Source organism: Macaca fascicularis, chromosome 5 (genome assembly GCF_037993035.2).
Source record: "Macaca fascicularis isolate 582-1 chromosome 5, T2T-MFA8v1.1".
NCBI classification, from domain to species: Eukaryota; Metazoa; Chordata; class Mammalia; order Primates; family Cercopithecidae; genus Macaca; species Macaca fascicularis.
This window is the reverse complement of record NC_088379.1, coordinates 4,438,540-4,456,359: the sequence shown is the minus strand read 5'-3', so window position 1 is coordinate 4,456,359 and position 17,820 is coordinate 4,438,540. Positions and strand designations below refer to the sequence as shown.

Here is a 17,820-nt window from a genome sequence, read left to right as displayed (position 1 = left end):
AATCTAGGATGTTCTAGCAAACACCCAGACCTTCTGGATGGGTGGCCTCTCTTTCCTGCGTGTGGAGGTCCCCCTCTCCCAGGGCACTGAGGACATTCAGGGTTGGAGTCCAGGGCTTCCTAGGGGTCAGTGAGTCTGAGTCCTGCCTGGGCCTCAGCCCCCAGCCACACCTGTCTCACGAGCACATTACTCAAACAGAATCGATTATTTTAGAAGCAGCCTCCATTTGACCCTTCGTCCCCAGCAGTTACTAAAAAATGCACCTGCTCTTTGTTTGTGGACTCAGGGGCCTTTTCAGGGCTGGCAGCCTCAGCCAGTCTTCATCCTACTGGCCTGGGCAGCACGGACACCATGAACCCAAGGGCTCTATCTCTTACCAGGGACCAGTGGCCACCTGGCCACACCCTGGCCCCCAAGGCTCACTATGTTCCCCCTCCAACTGTAACATGCTCTGGGCAGGAGGCAGAGGCTCTCCCTACAGCACTGGAATTTGAGGGCAAGAGGTGCCCCTGTGCAGAAGGCCAAGGGAGGTGACCAGCTCAGAAGGCTCCCAGGTCATTTACACCCCGACATGTGGCATCTGAGGAATGTGGGTGTTTCCTCTCATCCCTGGACATCCTTGGGCCACACACAGCTGGGGAGGGAGACGTCCTTTTCCAGGGGAGCAATGCGAGGCTTAGAGAGAAGTGACTTGCCTGTAGTCACACAACTAGTAAGGCCATGGGACCTGGTCCACTCTTCTTCCTATAGTCCATTCATCCATCCATCCATCCATCCATCCATCCATCCATCCATCCATCCATCCATTTATGCATCCGTCCATGAATCCATCCACCCATCCATCCATTTATTCATTCAGCCATTACACATCCATCCATCATCCACCCATTCACTCATACATCCATGCATCCATCCACTCATCATCCATCCATCCATCCATGTATTTATTCAGCCATTTCACATCCATCCATTCATCTATTCATTCATGCATCAATTTATCCATTATTTCATCCAGCCATTATTCACTCATCCATCCATCACTGATTTATCCATCTATCCATTCATCCATCATTGATATATCTATCCATCCATCCATCCATCCATCATCTATTCATCCATTCATCCATCCATTTATGCATCTGTCCATTCATCGATCCATCCATTTATTCATTCAGCTATTACACATCCATCCATCATCCACCCATTCATTCATACATCCATGCATCTATCCACTCATCATCCATCCATCCATTTATTTATTCAGCCATTTCACATACATCCATTCATCTATTCATTCATGCATCAACTTAGCCATTATTTCATCCAGCCATTACTCATCCATCCATCCATCATTGATCTATCCATCTATCCATTCATCCATCATTGATCTATCCATCTATCCATTCATCCATCATTGATATATCTATCCATCCACCCATCCATCCATCATCTATTCATCCATCCATCCATCCAGTCATTATTCATCTATCCATCCATCCATCATTGATATATCTATCCATCCATCCATCCATCCATCCATCATTGATTCATCCATTCATCCATCCATTCATCCACTCAAGGGCCAACCACCTTTCCAGCTAAGCACCAATGTATACCTTGATTTATTACACAAACATGAAGAGAGACCATCAATGAAATTTGCATGGATCAATGATAACATATATTATTCATATTCGTGAGTTATGCTAACTAATAATTATGGCTAGGTGTAAAAAACGAGCTTAACAAAAGTGATGACCTTGATGAGACCTCATTATATACAGAGATTCCTGAGTTAAAACAAGTGTGAATTGGTCCCAGCCCATCTGGTCATCCTTGCTGAGTGGGGGGCCTCATGCCTTTGGGGACCCCAGGCTTTGAGATGATGCCCCAAGTCTCTGTATTTGTCCCCAGTGGAGCCCGAGGTGAAGCTCATTGGCAACATTCACGGCAACGAGGTGGCAGGCCGGGAGATGCTCATCTACCTAGCCCAGTACCTGTGCTCTGAGTACCTGCTGGGCAACCCCCGCATCCAGCGCCTGCTCAACACCACCCGCATCCACCTGCTGCCCTCCATGAATCCCGATGGCTACGAGGTGGCAGCCGCCGAGGTGAGCACCCAGATGCCTGGCTCCTGTGGGCCACCACCTGAACCACCCCCTCGTTCATTCATGTACAAGTAGTTTATCTTAGCAGTGCTTAGCTCCCGCCTCTCTAGGAGAGGAGCATTCAGTAGATAGGGACACTGGAAAACCCCTGCTTCAGGGGCTGGTGAGAGGGAAGCCACTGAGAATTCTAGGTGTATTAAAAAGGTGATGCGTGTGATAGAGGAAAATGGTGGATAGGGAGTGGATGGTGCCTGTGTGCGTCAGCGGTGGCCAGGGGAGCTCTCGGGGAGGTGGGTAACAAGCAGAGCAGGTCACTGGCGGGGGTGTCCCACTCAGGGGGAGCAGCCAGGAAGGGCCCCAAGACTATGGCATCAGCAAGGAACCCCAGGGAGGGAGCCCCAGGGTAGAGAGGAGGTCAAGGGTCAGGCGCACCCCCGAGCTCATCACATAAAGCGGCGAAAAACGAAGCCCCTGGCCTTGACCCTCAGCCCAGTGTGAGACCCATCTGGAAGGAGGAGGGTGGGGTGTGCTGACCCCACCCAGTCGGGGGTTGGCCGTGTTTTCAGGGTGCTGGCTACAATGGGTGGACGAGCGGGAGGCAGAACGCGCAGAACCTGGATCTGAACCGAAATTTCCCGGACCTGACCTCGGAGTACTACCGGCTGGCGGAGACCCGCGGCGCGCGCAGCGACCACATCCCCATCCCCCAGCACTACTGGTGGGGTAAGGTAGGAGCCGCCGCTGCCCATGCCTGTCACCACCAAAGGCATCCAAGGGTCCCTGGTTATTCCAGGCTCTCCGGAGTTGTCCTTCCCCGGGGAAAAGGAGAGCCTGGTGCTCCCTCCCTGCCTCAGTTACCTGTCAGTGAAATGGGAACACCTCCTTGCTGGGGTGTTGGTGAGATTGCAGAGATTCATGTTGGAAATGCCGAGATCCCCGCAGGGGCCCAGTGATGGGGGCCAAGTCCAGCTGGAGCATCGGTGTAGAGACCGGTCGTTAATGGTCTGCACCATTGGAGCCCAGAGGGCTGCAGAAGCCCGGGGCATGGCTAGGGGCCGGCAGGGAAACCCAGACCTGAGGGCGGCCTCCTCTGTCCTGGGCAGGTGGCCCCGGAGACGAAGGCAATCATGAAGTGGATGCAGACCATACCCTTCGTGCTCTCCGCCAGCCTTCATGGGGGCGACCTGGTGGTGTCCTACCCCTTCGACTTCTCCAAGCACCCCCAGGAGGAGAAGATGTTTTCTCCCACGCCCGATGAGAAGGTGAGAGGGCTGCGGGGTGTGTGCAGGGGAGGGAGACGGTGTGCGCGGTCCCCTTGGAGCTGGTGCCCCTCCAGTCCTGAGCTCAGTGAGGACAAAGCTCCTAGGAAACTCCGCTCAGAGCCCGTCAGCACCACCCGCTCTAGGCCCAGCTCTGCAGAGAAGCCCCCTCCTCCTGGAAATCTGCGATCTCAGGAGCCGTCGCTCCCCTGGTCTCTCCAAGGCTGGCTGCACTGCCTTTCACATGTCCCTATCTGGGAGCTCCTGGGGTGGGGGCCCTGGCTCAGTGCCGCTGTTGCTCTGAGCTGCGCCCTGCACCTGGAGGGGTCCCCAGTGCCTTCCACCGCAGGGGGTGCGTTTCCGGGAAGCGCCGGCAGAGGGCAGTGCTGCAGCGCGCATGGTGCCCGCCCGTCCTGCTTCCGGGGGTCCTGCTTGCTTCTCTCGCGCTGGGCTCCTCCGGATGGGGAAGGAGTTCTGGTCCCACCGTCCACTGGGCCCTTAGGTGAGGCCCTCCCTTTTCTGGGCCTCGGTTTCTCCTACTGTTCGTAGAGCAGCCAGCGATGAGACCCGTGATGATGCTGGGACCCTCCCCACCCACCCTAACCTTGGGACGACTTGCAGGGGGAGGGCGTGGACTTGGTCCCTTCCCACGCTGTGGATGAAAAAACGGAGGCTGAGGGAAGGGTTGTGATCTGAGGTGGGCCCCAGTCTCCAGCTTCCAGCCCCCAGCTGCGGATCCTGGAGCTTAGCTGCCTGCACTGCCCCTCACTAGGGGGCACTGCCCACTCCACCGGAGGCCGGGCCTGCCCTCCACCTGGTCCCTTGATGGCCCAGAGTCACTCCCCAGGCCTCCCGTGGAGAGCCAGGCCTGCCCTCCACCTCCCTCGGGCACTTTCCCTTGGTGTTTGGGGGAAGGGACAGGGAGAGAGGGACTGGCCCTGGGTGGGCAAGTGCCAGGTGCCAGGCCCCGATAGTGGCATTCACATGTCGTTTGTTCTCCTTTCTGAGGCCATCTGGCTGGGCACATAGCTGGGCCCGCGGTTGGCACTCAGATATCAACCCTGCCTCACCCGGCCCCTCCCTGTCCTGGGGCCATCATTGGAAATGCAATGGTACTGGTCCCTGCGCTGGGGGTCCTCAGCCTAGGGTGGGAGATGGAGCCTGAAACTGGCAAGGAGAAGATTGCCAGGGCTGCAGGAGGGCTGTGAGTGCACATGTGTGCATGGATGCCTGTGTGTGCGTGTGCGTGCATGTGCACACCTGCATGTGTCACAGGGGGAACCCCCAGCCTAGTCTGGGACTTCAGGAGGGCTTCCCTGAGGCGGTGGTTTCCCAAAAGGACCCCACAGATGAGGTGGAGATTTCCAGCTGCGGGGCAGGGAGAGGAACTGGAGGCACAGGCCTGGTGCAGAGACCCAGGGGAGCCCCAGGGAGCCGGGTGCAGGGAATGCTGTGGCCCAGCGGGAATGGGGAGAGCAAGCTGAGCACCCTGCGGACCAGGGGCGGTGACAGCAACACCTGGGCTACTGGCACATTTGTCCTGCATTCTCCCACCCATTCACGCCTTCACTGGTTTATCATTCACTAACTCACTCCCTCACTCACCCATTCACTCACTCCCTCACTCACCCATTCACTCACTCCCTCACTCGCTCATTCACTCACCCATTCAGTCACTCACCCATTCACTCACTGACTCACCCATTCATTCATGCACTCACTCCCTCCCTCACTCCCTCACTCATTCATTCACCCATTCAATCACTCACTCACCACCCATTCACTCACTCACTCAGTCACTCACCCATTCACTCACTCATTCACTCACTCATTCATTCACCCATTCACTCACTCATTCACTCACCCATTCACTCACTCACTCATTCACTTACTCATTCACTCACCCATTCACTCACATTCACTCACCCATTCACTCACTCATTCACTCACCCATTCACTCACCCATTCACTCACTCACTCATTCACTCACTCATTCACTCACTCATTCACTCACTTGCTCACACTCATTCACTCACTCACACTCACTCATTCACTCACTCACTCATTCACTCATTTACTCAACCACTCATTCATTCACTCATTCACTCACTCAACCACTCATTCAACCACTCACTCAACCACTCACTCACTCATTCACCCATTCACTCACTCATTCCCTCACTCATTCACTCATCCATTCACTCATTCATTTACTCACCCACTCACTCATTCACTCCCTCATTCACTCACTCATTCACTCACCCATTCACTCACTCACCCATTCTCTCACTCCGTCACTCACTCATTCACTCACCCATTCACTCACGCATTCACTCACTCCCTCACTCATTCACTTACTTATTCACTCACTCATTCACTCATTAACCCACTCATTCACTCACTCCCTCACTCACTCCCTCACTCATTCCCTCACTCATTCCCTCACTCATTTACTCATTCACTCATTCATTCATTCACTCATTCACTCACTCATTCACTTACTCATTCACTCATTCATTCATTCATTCAGTCACTCACCTATTCACTTATTAACTCACTCATTTACTCATCACTCACTCATTCTCTTATTCATTCACTCATTCACATACTCATTTTCTCATTCATTCATTCACTCATTCTGTCACTCATTCACTCATTCATTCAGTCATTCACTCATGCACTCATTTACTCACTTATTCACTCACTCATTCACTCACTCATTTACTCATCACTCATTCACTCATTTACTCATCGCTCACTCATTTACTCATCGCTCACTCATTCTCTCACTCATTCATTCACTCACACAGTCATTCACTCACTCTTATTCTTTCACTCATTTGTTTATTCCCACACTCCCTCCCTCACTCATTCATTCATTGACGCTTGCAGGCAGTGCACACCAAGGGTGCAAGGGGTGAGGTGTCTGGTTCTCTGCTTGGACCTCTGCAAGTGCCCCCAGGGGTGACTGGGTGGCCTCCACTTCTGGCCTGGCCTTGCGCCCCTATGTTCTTGGGGGCAATGGCTGGGTAGGGCAGGTATCCCCCTCTGCACAGGCCCAGTGTCTCTCAGCCTTAGAACCAGATGTGAGAAGATGTCCCCAGGGGGAATGTTCACCCCAAAGAGTCCCATCAGAGCCAGAGAAAATGAGACTGTTCCCAAGCCATCAGTCATCGGGCAGTGATCATACAGTCCTGCAGCCAGCAGTGATCTCTGGAAACCAGGGTCCCAGGAGGGGCCTGGGGTTGGCCGAGGAGCATGAGATGGGCTGGCTGGGGTATGCCAAGGTACGCTTTCGCCAAACTTCCATGGTGCCCTACAGACGAGAGCCAGCGCCTGGGGGCAGTGTTCAAGGCCCTGCAGGCTGGCCATGGCTGCTTCTCACCGCTCCACACCTGCCCCCTGCCCAAATCCTGCTCACACTCTATCCTGCCTGCCAAGCCCTTTTTGGCTCTGCCTATGATCACTGTGGGAATCAGCATAGCCAGTTTCCCAAGGGCTTCCTAGGGGCAGGAGCTGGGTGGGCTGGGTTTCCCATGGTCCTCAGCCTGTGTTCCTGCGTCCCCATTCAGTCGAGGCTTCCCCGCTCCTACCTGGTTTCATTTATCTGTGTGTCTTCCTTGCCCATGTGTGCCCAGCCTCTGGACCGACAGCTCTTCTGATGTCCTTGTCCTGCACCTGCCCTCCCAGGTCAGGCCTGTCTTAGCCAGACCTCAGCTCCGGCACCCCAGGGTTTTGGGGACTGGTGGTCGGCAGCCACCCTCCATGCCTTAGCCCTAGAGACTGACTAGTGATGGGAGGGAGGCCCCAGGCAAGGGTGGGGAGGAGGGACTGTAGGGCAGGAGGCCTTGTGGGGAGAAAGGGTGACATGGTGGGCAGATAGAATGTAGCAGGCGTGTCCTGGGCAGATGGACCCTTTGTTGGGCGTGATTCGTTCTTGATGGGAAAGTCCAGTGAGGCTTCCCGCTATAAGGCGGGGCAGGCAACTCCCGAGCTGATGCTGGTCCCACCCACAGGTGCAGGGGCTGCTGGTAGGATAGTGGTCCATGGTCTGCTACCCTGGAACCATAGGGCCTGAGTGGGGTTGTGTTTGGGCCCTTGGTTTGTATCTGTGGGACTGAGTCCAGATGGCACAGCCTCACTTCTGAGGAGCTGAACCCATTCCCTGCCTCCTCCAAATCCCATGTCTGGGAGTCCGAGTCGCATGACCCCCACCAGGGAGAGATCTTCACTCTGACCTGGAGCACTCACTCATTCACTCATTCGCTCACTCACTCACTCACTTATTCACTCATTCAGTCACTCACTCCTTCACTCACTTATTCAGTCACTCACTCATTCACTCATTCATTCACTCACTCATTCACTTATTCACTCAGTCATTCACTCACTGTTTCACCTGCTCATTCACTCACTCATTCACTCATTTACTCATTTATTCACTCATTCACTTACTCACTCATTCACTCACTCATTCACTCACTCATTCACTCAACCACTCACTCATTCACTCATTCACTCAACCACTCATTCACTCAACCACTCACTCATTCACTCATTCACTCACTCATTCAATCATTCGCTCAGTCACTCATTCATTCACTCACTTATTCACTCACTGTTCACTCACTTATTCACTCATTCACTTACTCAGTCACTCATTCACTCACTCATTCACTCACTCACTCACTCATTCACTCACTCATTCACTCAACCACTCACTCATTCACTCATTCACTCATTCACTCACTCACTCAACCACTCATTCACTCAACCACTCATTCACTCATTCACTCACTCATTCAATCATTCGCTCAGTCACTCATTCATTCACTCACTTATTCACTCACTCTTCACTCACTTATTCACTCACCCATTCACTCACTCATTCACTCACTCATTCACTCACTCGTTCATTCATTCACTTACCCATTCATTCACTCACTCTCTCATTCACTCACTTATTTACTCACTCAGTCACTCATTCCTTCACCCACTCACTCATTCACTCATTCACTCACTCACTCACTCACTCACTCACTCTCTCACTGGGCCCGGCCTGTCCACCCTCCAGTGTCCTCCACTCCTCCTCAGCACAGACTTGTCCTCCATGGTGGGGCCCTGATGAGCCCATGCAGGGGGAGCCCTTCGCCTGCCTGACCCACCAAGAGCCTCTGCCCAGGGTCAGCATGGGACTTACAGATGGCCGAGAACCCCCACAAAGGAGGACCTGTGGATTCAGCCTGGGGGATGAGCACAATGTGGGGAAGCTCTGGGCCGGGGAGGGAGGCCTGTGGGGAGGGACCCAGGATCCCAGCCACACATCCAAACATGTCAGGGGTGGCAGGTCCTATGAGCTGCGTTCTATCCTTCTACCAACTGCAGTGGAAGCTGGAGGGTGGGGTGATCAGGGAGGGGCTTCCCACAGGCTGAGTCCCAGCCTCTGATGGTGCTGGTCAGCCTGGAGTTGGAGCAGGATGGGGAATGAATCTATTATTATTCTTAGAAGAAGTTCGCTTTGGAGATGAAGTGGGGGAAATACAGCCCACCCCAGCCTTCATTGCGCCAACAGCCCAGGCTTTATAAACTGTCAGGCCAACCTACACATACCCTGTGGACACCATGCTTGTGTGTAACCTCAGGAGAGAAAGGCCTCACTACCCGGCCAGGTGGGCAGAGGCTCAGCGATTACCCCAGATACCCAGGGGACCTGGCCCTGAAGTCCAGCAGTGCCAGACTGCCTGTGACCCACCTCCAGGCCTTCACATACACTGTGTCCTCTGCGGGACACCGTTCCCCTCTCCTATCTCCGATCCCCTCCCTGACCCCAGCTCGCAGGACATCCTGCAGGGGACCCTTTCCTCATCGGAGCCAGGTCTCTTTTCCAGATGTTCAAGCTGCTGTCCAGAGCCTATGCTGACGTCCACCCCATGATGATGGACAGGTCGGAGAACAGGTGTGGAGGCAACTTCCTGAAGAGGGGGAGCATCATCAATGGGGCGGACTGGTACAGCTTCACAGGAGGTGCGACTTCTGCGGGGAGGGGCTGGGGTGGGAGTCGGGGAGTGCAGAGGCTGGATGGGGCGGGGCTGGGGAGGGTGGGGGTGTGGAGGCTGGGTGGGGTGGGGGCAGGGCCTAACTCCAAGGTCTGCTGCTGGGATCCAGTTGGAGACCCTGGAAAACAGGGTGGTGCCTCGCCTGATGGAGAGGAGGCTGGCTTGAGTTTTGGTTTCTGTCTTGATGAAAAGCTGTTGTGTGACTGCTGTGGAGGCCCCAGGCCCGCGGCTTCCGTAGTTTATTTTATGAACACTTACATTTGACAGTTCTACCCATGACCAAGCCTTTTGTGACTTTTAGGGAAGTGGAGCTGCCACATGAAATGCTGGACTTCCAGTTAAACTGGAATTCCCGAGACAGTGAGGAATTGTTTTTAGGACAATATAAGGACGTTCCAATGCGTGGGATACGCTTACGAGAACCCGCATGGGGTGGACTCATACTACAATTGTATCTGTGGTTCCTCTGGAGCCTGACTTTCAGCGTGTGCATTTTTATCTGCTAAATTTGCCCTGGGGGAGGCTGCACGAGAGCAATATAATGGGCACATGCCACTGTGTGTCCTGAGGGGCACCCGCCAGACTAGGCACACACGCTCTGGGCCCTGCCTGCACCCCTCCTTGCCAGCACAACACAGATGAGAGCACTGGGCTCAGCTAAGAGAAGGACTTGCTGGAGGCCCAGGACCACAGGTGGCAGAGCTGGGACCCATGTGGCATCCCCTTCTGCCCCTTCCTCCCATGCAGGCGGGCAGAGAAGGTGGCACTTCTTGCACACTCTGAAGCCACCTTCACAGCCTGGTCTGAAAACCTTTCTCTCCTGCTCAATGATTGGCACCTGTGATCTTTCCCTGGTGCGGAGCAGCCTCTTTCCCTTCCAGAACCCAGACAGAGGGCCCTGAACCCCGGTCATAGCCCTGTGACTGGGGTCTGCAACAGACACCCAGGAGCTGAGCTGGGAGAGGCCCCTCTCTGTCCCTTTTTTTTTTTTTTGAGATGAAGTCTCACTCTATCACCCAGGCTGGAGTGCAGTGGTGCGATCTCGGCTCACTGCAATCTCTGCCTCCTGGGTTCAAGCGATTCTCCTGCCTCAGCCTCCCGAGTAGCTGGGATTATAGGTGTGCACCACCACACCCAGCTAATTTTTGTATTTTTAGCAGAGACGGGGTTTCACCATGTTGGCCAGGATGGTCTCGATCTCCTGACCTCCTGATCATCCCGCCTCGGCCTCCCAGAGTGCTGGGATTATAAGCGTGAGCCACTGTGCGTGGCCTCTGTCCCCTCTTGCACCTGACACGGCCCTGGGAAAGCATGAGGCCAGGGACCAGAGCTAGCTGGACCACAGGGACAGTGACTGTGGCTACACTGGGATCTGGGCAGGGACTGTCAACAGCAGCTGCAGGGTCTGCGGCTCAGGAGCCTTGAACTCAGGAAGGGCTCCCTGCGACTCCCTGTGGGTGCCATCGCCCTAGGCCTGCCTTGGAGATGGTCATGGCTTCTGCTGAACAAGAAACTCCAAAAGCAGGTGGCACAGAGGGCAGAAGCGGGTGCAACCGGGGTAGGCCCAACTTGCTCTGAGGCCTTCTCGGCTGGCCAGGTGGCTAGTTGTCCACCCTAGCCCAGGCCTGTGGTCTCTCTGGGAGATGGAGCTAATAGGATCGCCCTCCTAGACTCTTGTCAGGACAGCGTCTGGGTCAATGGACATTGTCACCATGGGGCCTCCAGGCCAGCAGCTGGGATGGCAGGGGCCTGTGTGGCTGCCTCGTGCTGTGGGCTTCTCTGTTAGAAACCGCTTCATCCCCGACCTCACCAGAGACAGCACGGGGGTGGGGAAGCCTGTGAACTTTGCCGCCAAGCTGCCTGGGCTCAAGATACCGCTCTGCCCCTTCCTGTAATATCCCAGGCCTCCATCTGCACATCTGCGAAGTGGGGATCATATGGCCCACCTCACAGTTGTTCAGCCCCTCAGCCGTAGGAGGGGCATCTGTTGCCAAGCACCCGCTGCACTCACCTGCCTGCTGGGCGCTCGGCCGATGCCCCCGACCTCCCGGCTGTCTCTGTGCCACAGGCATGTCCGACTTCAACTATCTGCACACCAACTGCTTTGAGATCACAGTGGAGCTGGGCTGTGTGAAGTTCCCCCCCGAGGAGGCCCTGTACACGCTCTGGCAGCACAACAAGGAGTCACTCCTGAATTTCGTGGAGACGGTGAGTTCTGACGGTCTCCAGGCTCTGGCCCAGCTGGGGCCTGGGTGGGGTGGGTCAGATTCGGGCCCCCAGGGCGGCCCCAGCAGCTCACTGCCCCTGCATGCTCACTGCATGCTCCTCTCGCCGCCACTTGTTTGGGGTTCACTGTCCACCATGTGCAACTTGAGATGCAGCAGCCGGCGCTCCTCTGCGTGCCCTGTGGGTGCTGGGGCGGCAGTGCCATGTGTTGGAGTCCCTGTAGCAAGGGTGTCACGATCTAAAGCAGCACAGTTAAACAAGGGAGCACGGGCCTGGGCAGCCCGGTGAGGCGTCTGACCCAGCCTCGGAGGCCGGGGGGCTTCCTGGAGGCGGCCGCACGGCTTCATCTTGAAGAAGGGTAGGAGACATCAAACCACAGGACAGGGAGAGCTGGCAGCAGAGGGGAGCATACTAGAACCCCATGGGGCCTTTGAAACCCTCGAGGGCCGCTGGGGCTGTGGTAAGGACTGGAGCCGTGGGATGGGGCTGTGGTGAGGACTCGAGTGGTGGGATGGGGCTGTGGTGAGGACTGGGGCTGTGGTGAGGACGGGAGCCGTGGGATGGGGCTGTGGTGAGGACTGGAGCCGTGGGATGGGGCTGTGGTGAGGACTGGGGCCGTGGTGAGGACTGGAGCCGTGGGATGGGGCTGTGGTGAGGACTGGAGCCGTGGGATGGGGCTGTGGTGGGGACTGGAGCCGTGGGATGGGGCTGTGGTGGGGACTGGAGTCGTGGGATGGGGCTGTGGTGAGGACTGGAGCCGTGGGATGGGGCGGGCACTGCGCTCCAGGAGGTGCGGGAGTGAGGGCTCTGGGCAGTGGGGTAGCTGTGTGGCTCAGGCAGGGCTTTGGGGCCTCAGAGGGGAGGGTACAGGCAGGGAGTGGCTGGCAGAGGCTGGGGGCAGGGCACGGCGGCCTAAGGGGTGACTACTATCGTGAGGCTGAGGTCACCCAGAAGCAGGCAGGTGGGAGGTGAGTAGGGATGGCTGAGAACGTGTCTAAATGCCCCCCTCGCTGCCCCAGAGAGCCAAGGTCTCCCTAGCACTCAGTGTCAGAGTGGGGACCCTGTGCCCGTGTCTGCTCCCCTTGCAGCACAGCTCACACCGAGGGTGCTGGGGACCCCAAGAAGGACCCGGGATGTCACACGGAAGAGAGCCTGGGTTCTGAAGACACTTCTGCTATTTTTTTCCCAAGCATTTTCAAGAATCACATGAATTGCATACGAGCACAGATGCCCAGTGAGAAGCAGACCTCAGAAGGAGGGTTGAGCTGCAGCAGCAAGGAGGGGTGAGGGCACAGCACCATACAGTTGGCGCCCACCCACACAGGGCGGCCGGTTTTGACACCAGGCCGGGCGGCAGATGGGGCCATCCCATTTTATAGATGGAGTTGAGGTTCTGGCCTGGAGTCTCTGGGCCACACACAGGCTCATGCTCCAGGCTCCCAGTGTCTGTGAGACAGCTAGAGGAGGAGACAGAGGGTCAGAGAGTCACATGGCATGTCTGGTGTCACCCAGATCTGCTTGTTCCCAAGCCTTCTGTCCATGAGCCCCCTCCTTTCTAGAAAAATCAGGAACCTGCCTCCAAGTAAGAATTGAGCGAACTCCTTAGGGCAGCAGCCGCCGAGGAAGGAAATGAACAAAGACCCAAACAAAGTCATAATAGAACATTCTTCCATTTGAGTTTCTTTCTGATGGCTGTGCCACAGCGTTGTGCCACCTGCAGTGAGTCTCACTCTTCTATAAGCTCTCGTGCCAGGCCTGTGCACACTGCATTTTGCAGCTGTCTGGTGAACATGAGGTTGAAGGAGCCTCGAATATGGCTGGCATTGCTCCTGGATATTACACGTGAAGTCTTGGGATATGAAGATTTACAGCAAGCCTGGACCTTGGAAGGCCGGGCAGTTTGCTGGCTGGCGGAGAGCTGGGTGCGGCCTCTTGATAAGGATCAAGCCTGTCGTGGCCAATTGAGGCTTTTTTCATAGTGATCCTGGCCAGGCCTCGGGTGGGAGTCTACATAACCCGGGGCTCGGGGAGGGGCGGCATGGCAGCTCTGCTTCCCCGCCAGAGAACTGCATGTGCCCCGTGTTTCGTGAAGGTGACCCTTGGGCCCAAGAGCAGGGACAGAAAAAAATCCATCCAGTGCAGGCCGATGTTGAGTGAGGGCCTCCTGTAGGACACCCTCCTGGGGGAGCTCCTGCTCTCAGGTGGGGCTGGGGGAGGCAGAAGTGAGGGCTGGCAGAGAGGAAGCCTGGGGCTGTGGGACCCTGGGGTAGGCCCCCAGTGTGGCTGGCATCAGGGAGGGCTTCCTGGAGGAGGAGGAGTGTGATCTGTGTTTTGAAGGGAGGGAAGGAATTGTCCCGGTGAGGGGCTGGTGAGGATATTCTAAGCAGAGAGGGCTCAGATGCTGTCTGGGGGTGAGGAGGATCCACGGGGCGGGGTGGCTGAGGGGCACAGTGGCTTCTCAAGCCGTCCAGTTTCTCCCCATCACCTCTCACGCAGGAAAGCCTTACTTTTTATGCTCTCCCTCCCGCTAAATGCGAGTCCACGAGACATCGTTTCAGGAGTGCAATGCGATTAAGCAGTGAAGTGTGGACAAGAGCATCCAGGGTGGGGGTCACAAGCCCCAGAGGGCAGCGAGCAGTGGCCGTCACTCCCTCTCCACTGTGTCAGGAGGGCTGGGACCCCGTGATGTGCTCATCAGGATTCCATGTGCTCTGGCTTCCCCAAATTCCTGCGGCCCAGAGACAAGTGATAGCATGTGCTTGGTGGAGCTGGACTGGGTGCCCATCCCCTGTTTAAGTCACCCGCGCCACTGAGGGCTGGGCGCGAGCCTGGAACGGCAGTTAGGAGCCGCGGGGTCTGAGCTCGCCGGCGGCGTGTCAGGCGAGTTGGTTTCCTCGTGGGTCACTGTGGGGGTCAGCCACGGTGGGATTAGAGTTCATGCGCTGGTTGCTAAAATCTTCGGTCCTGCAGAAGCCAGAGCTGCTTTGGCCTCAGGAACATTTTACAGCTGAGGAAACTGAGGCACCCAGAAGCAAAGGTTTGTCTGAAGTGAGGAGTCACTGGGGCGGAGCTGGTTCTCTGGCCCAGAGAAAAACCGGCCCCTCTCAGGCTCATGTCCCTGGGCCAGGGAAGGAGGACGCTCCTGTTGCCAGGGCTGGGTCCTGACCCTGTGGGCCCAGGCCCTTTGCTTCTGTGGACTCCTCCCTCTAGGAAGTATTTAAAATTGCACTTTTATGACTGTCGATGTAAAGATGAATATATAGGAAAACAGTCTCTCCAAACTGAAAAGTTTTGCTTTTATCCTGATTTTAAGAGGAGCAAGCTCATTTTCACAGTTTCCGGAAGCACAGCAGGGCCTGGCGGGGAGCCCTTTCCCTGGGGAACCTGTTGCTGCTGAGCCCCGCGCAGGGCGTGGGCACGGGGCAGCCTTGCTGGACTGACTCCTCTCCCCACGGGCATCCTGGTCCCGCTCAGCATGACCTTCAGCATCCTTGGACCCCAAGCTGTTTTCTGCTGACTACAGCAGGGGCCCTGTGGTGTCCTGTCATTGATTGTTCTAGAAGAAATGCGGACGGGATCAGGCAGCTCTGGGAGGGGCTTTCCAGGGTGAAAACGTTGGCGCTGTGGGCATGCAGGGAGCTTGTGTGCTGAGGATCAGTTCGTGCCAAGGCCAGGCGAGCGGTACCAAGGCAGGGCGTGTTATCCTCATGTATGATGAAGAAACCGCGCTGCTCTAGCCAGGGTCCAGGCACTCAGCCCTCGTCCTCTCCGACGCCCACGCTGCCTTCAGGAGCCTCAGCTCAGAGGGAACCAGTGAGTCCCGTTGTGGCTGGGAAGGCAGGGAAGGAAGGCCGATCCGTCGGAAGAGTGGCAGGAAAGGGCTCTCTGCTCAATGCCCGTTGAGATGGAGTCAGCCTGGCCTCGGGCAAGATGCAGGGTCATCCAAAAGCCCGGAACATGCTCAGGTCAATTGCCAGGGAGGAAACTGAGGCTCAGAGAGGGGCGTGACTGACTGATTAAAGATGGCAGAGCGAGGGCTGGCGGAGTGGGGCTCTGTGGGGTGGTTCCCCCGAGATACTGAGCTCTGAGGAGCATGTGGGGAAGCAGCTGACGGCCTCCATGCTCACTGGGAGAGCTCACGCCATCTCTGTGGTCTCTCCTTGGTCTCTTTAGGTGCACCGGGGCATCAAAGGTGTGGTGATGGACAAATTCGGCAAGCCCGTCAAAAACGCCCGGATCTTAGTCAAAGGCATTCGCCACGACATCACCACAGGTGAGCACGTCCCTGGCGGTTCCCTGGGGCCCACGTCTGCCAAGGGAATGCCACACAGTGGCAGCCGGCATCCTCACGCACTCACAGTGTGCCCAGCCCTTGGCAGGATGCTCCATTCCTTCCCAGGCTGGCTGGGTCGGGGAGGGTGGGCAGGAAGCAGGGTCTGCGCCTGCTGCAGGCTGCGTCTCCTTGCAGCCTTTGGTGAGGGAAGAGCTTGTCCGGCCATGGCTACTGAATGACGGGTGGATGCGTGCTCTGTATTCCTACGAAAATGCCTCCTTCTCCAAGAGTGCTGGGGAGAGCTGACTCCACCCATAAACCTATTGGTTTCGATCCCAAAGCTCATACCCCATTGACAAGCCGGGGTGTCCAGCCCCGTGCAGGCTCTGGCTGCCCTTAAAGGGATTTCACAGCTGATGAAAAATGACAGTATGCTGTGATGTGTGTTACCTGCCAGAGATGTGGTCCAGAGAAGAGCAGGACTTTTGCTAACTGTGGTTGGGTATGGGGGATGGGAGTGGTCATCGAAGGTTTCAGAGAAGAGGGGGTGCCTAAGCAGGGTTTTGAGGACAGAGAAAAGAGGTGGGAAGGACATTCCAGGCTCACACAGAGGCAAGTGCACATTTGGCGTCTGCCAACCTCTCCCTACTCACACCCATCACCCGTCACCCTGCGGCTGGGTCTGCAGTCCTCCTGAGAATCATTTGTAATCTATTTGTCCATAGCCCCTGATGGCGACTACTGGAGATTGCTGCCCCCAGGTACCCACATTGTCATTGCCCAAGCCCCTGGCTACACCAAGGTCATCAAGAAAGTCATCCTCCCTGCCCGGATGAAGAGGGCTGGCCGTGTCGACTTCATTCTGCAGCCTCTGGGGGTGGGACCCAGGAACTTTCTTCATGGGCTGCGGAGGACTGGGCCCCACGACCCGCTGGGAGGTGCCAGCTCTTTGGGGGAGGCCACGGAGCCCGACCCACTCCGGGCACGCAGGCAGCCCTCGGCCGACGGGAGCAAGCCCTGGTGGTGGTCCTACTTCACGTCGCTGAGCACGCACAGGCCACGCTGGCTGCTCAAGTACTAGCCGCAGCCCCAGCACCCGCCCGGATGTGGAGACCCAGGCCCATCTCTGCGTCCCGGGCCCCTGGCTCTTGATTTTGTCTGCCACGGACATCCCACAAAGCCGCTGCCGTTTTATTAAAGTGTTTATATCCACTTTCCACTGGAATGAGAGGCTGTGTGTAAGGCGCTTTCCAGGGAAGGCTGGGGACTGACCCTTGTTGCCTGAGGACAGCTGTGGCCTGGGCCCCGTGGGGCAACCCCAGGCAGCTATCCTGCTGCCCACAGGTCCCGATTGCAGGCCTGAGACTCCAGCCCATCTGTGCTGGGCCAGGTGGACTAGCTGGCTTTTCTCAGATCACCAGGCCTTGAACTGACTTCAAATGGGAAACTGAGGTGGGCCAAGGGCGTGAGCCTCTGTAGGAGCTGAGCTCTGGATCCTGCAGCTGAAGCTCATGTGTCCTGGAGTGCAGAGGAGAAGCGGGGGCGCTGAATGGGAGGATGGGGGTGGGCAGGTGACCCCAAGGTAGGGTCAAGACCTCGAGGGCAGGAGAGCTGACCAGAGCCTGGGGCCTCATGGCATGGTGGAGGGGACCACACTCAGGCTCACAGGCTTCCAGGGGGGCCTGGCTCCATGGGGGTGGATATTCCTGGGTCCTCCCTCATCCCGATCATGCTACTTGGGTCCAGGGACCCTCTCCTGTCCCCTCTCTCACCATCCAGAAAGTCTGTCAGCCCCAGGATCCTCCAGGAAGGGGTCCCATAGCCTGAACAGAGAATGCGGCAGAGAAGGTGCCTGAGCCGGCCAGGGCTGCGTCAAAAAGCAGCAGAGACCTGGCGCT

The 17,820-nt window shown here is 56.5% G+C and overlaps 1 protein-coding gene across 5 annotated transcripts in view; it reads left to right on the top strand.

The window, feature by feature from the left end:
- The window catches only part of CPZ (carboxypeptidase Z), a 29,556-nt gene extending 12,417 nt beyond the window's left edge, over positions 1-17,139 (top strand). For 4 of the 5 annotated variants that reach the window (XM_065544710.2, XM_005554378.4, XM_074040925.1 and 1 more), the window contains 7 exons: positions 1,915-2,111; positions 2,675-2,836; positions 3,212-3,370; positions 9,256-9,391; positions 11,492-11,631; positions 15,823-15,922; positions 16,648-17,139. In XM_065544710.2, coding sequence (XP_065400782.1) covers positions 1,915-2,111; positions 2,675-2,836; positions 3,212-3,370; positions 9,256-9,391; positions 11,492-11,631; positions 15,823-15,922; positions 16,648-17,003 — 1,250 coding nt within the window. In that variant the 3' untranslated portion in view covers positions 17,004-17,139. Of the gene's footprint in view, positions 1-1,914; positions 2,112-2,651; positions 2,837-3,211; positions 3,371-9,255; positions 9,392-11,491; positions 11,632-15,822; positions 15,923-16,647 lie in introns of all 5 variants that reach the window. The other variant, XR_012435302.1, reaches the window with a different exon arrangement.
- Positions 17,140-17,820: the final 681 nt, after the last annotated feature.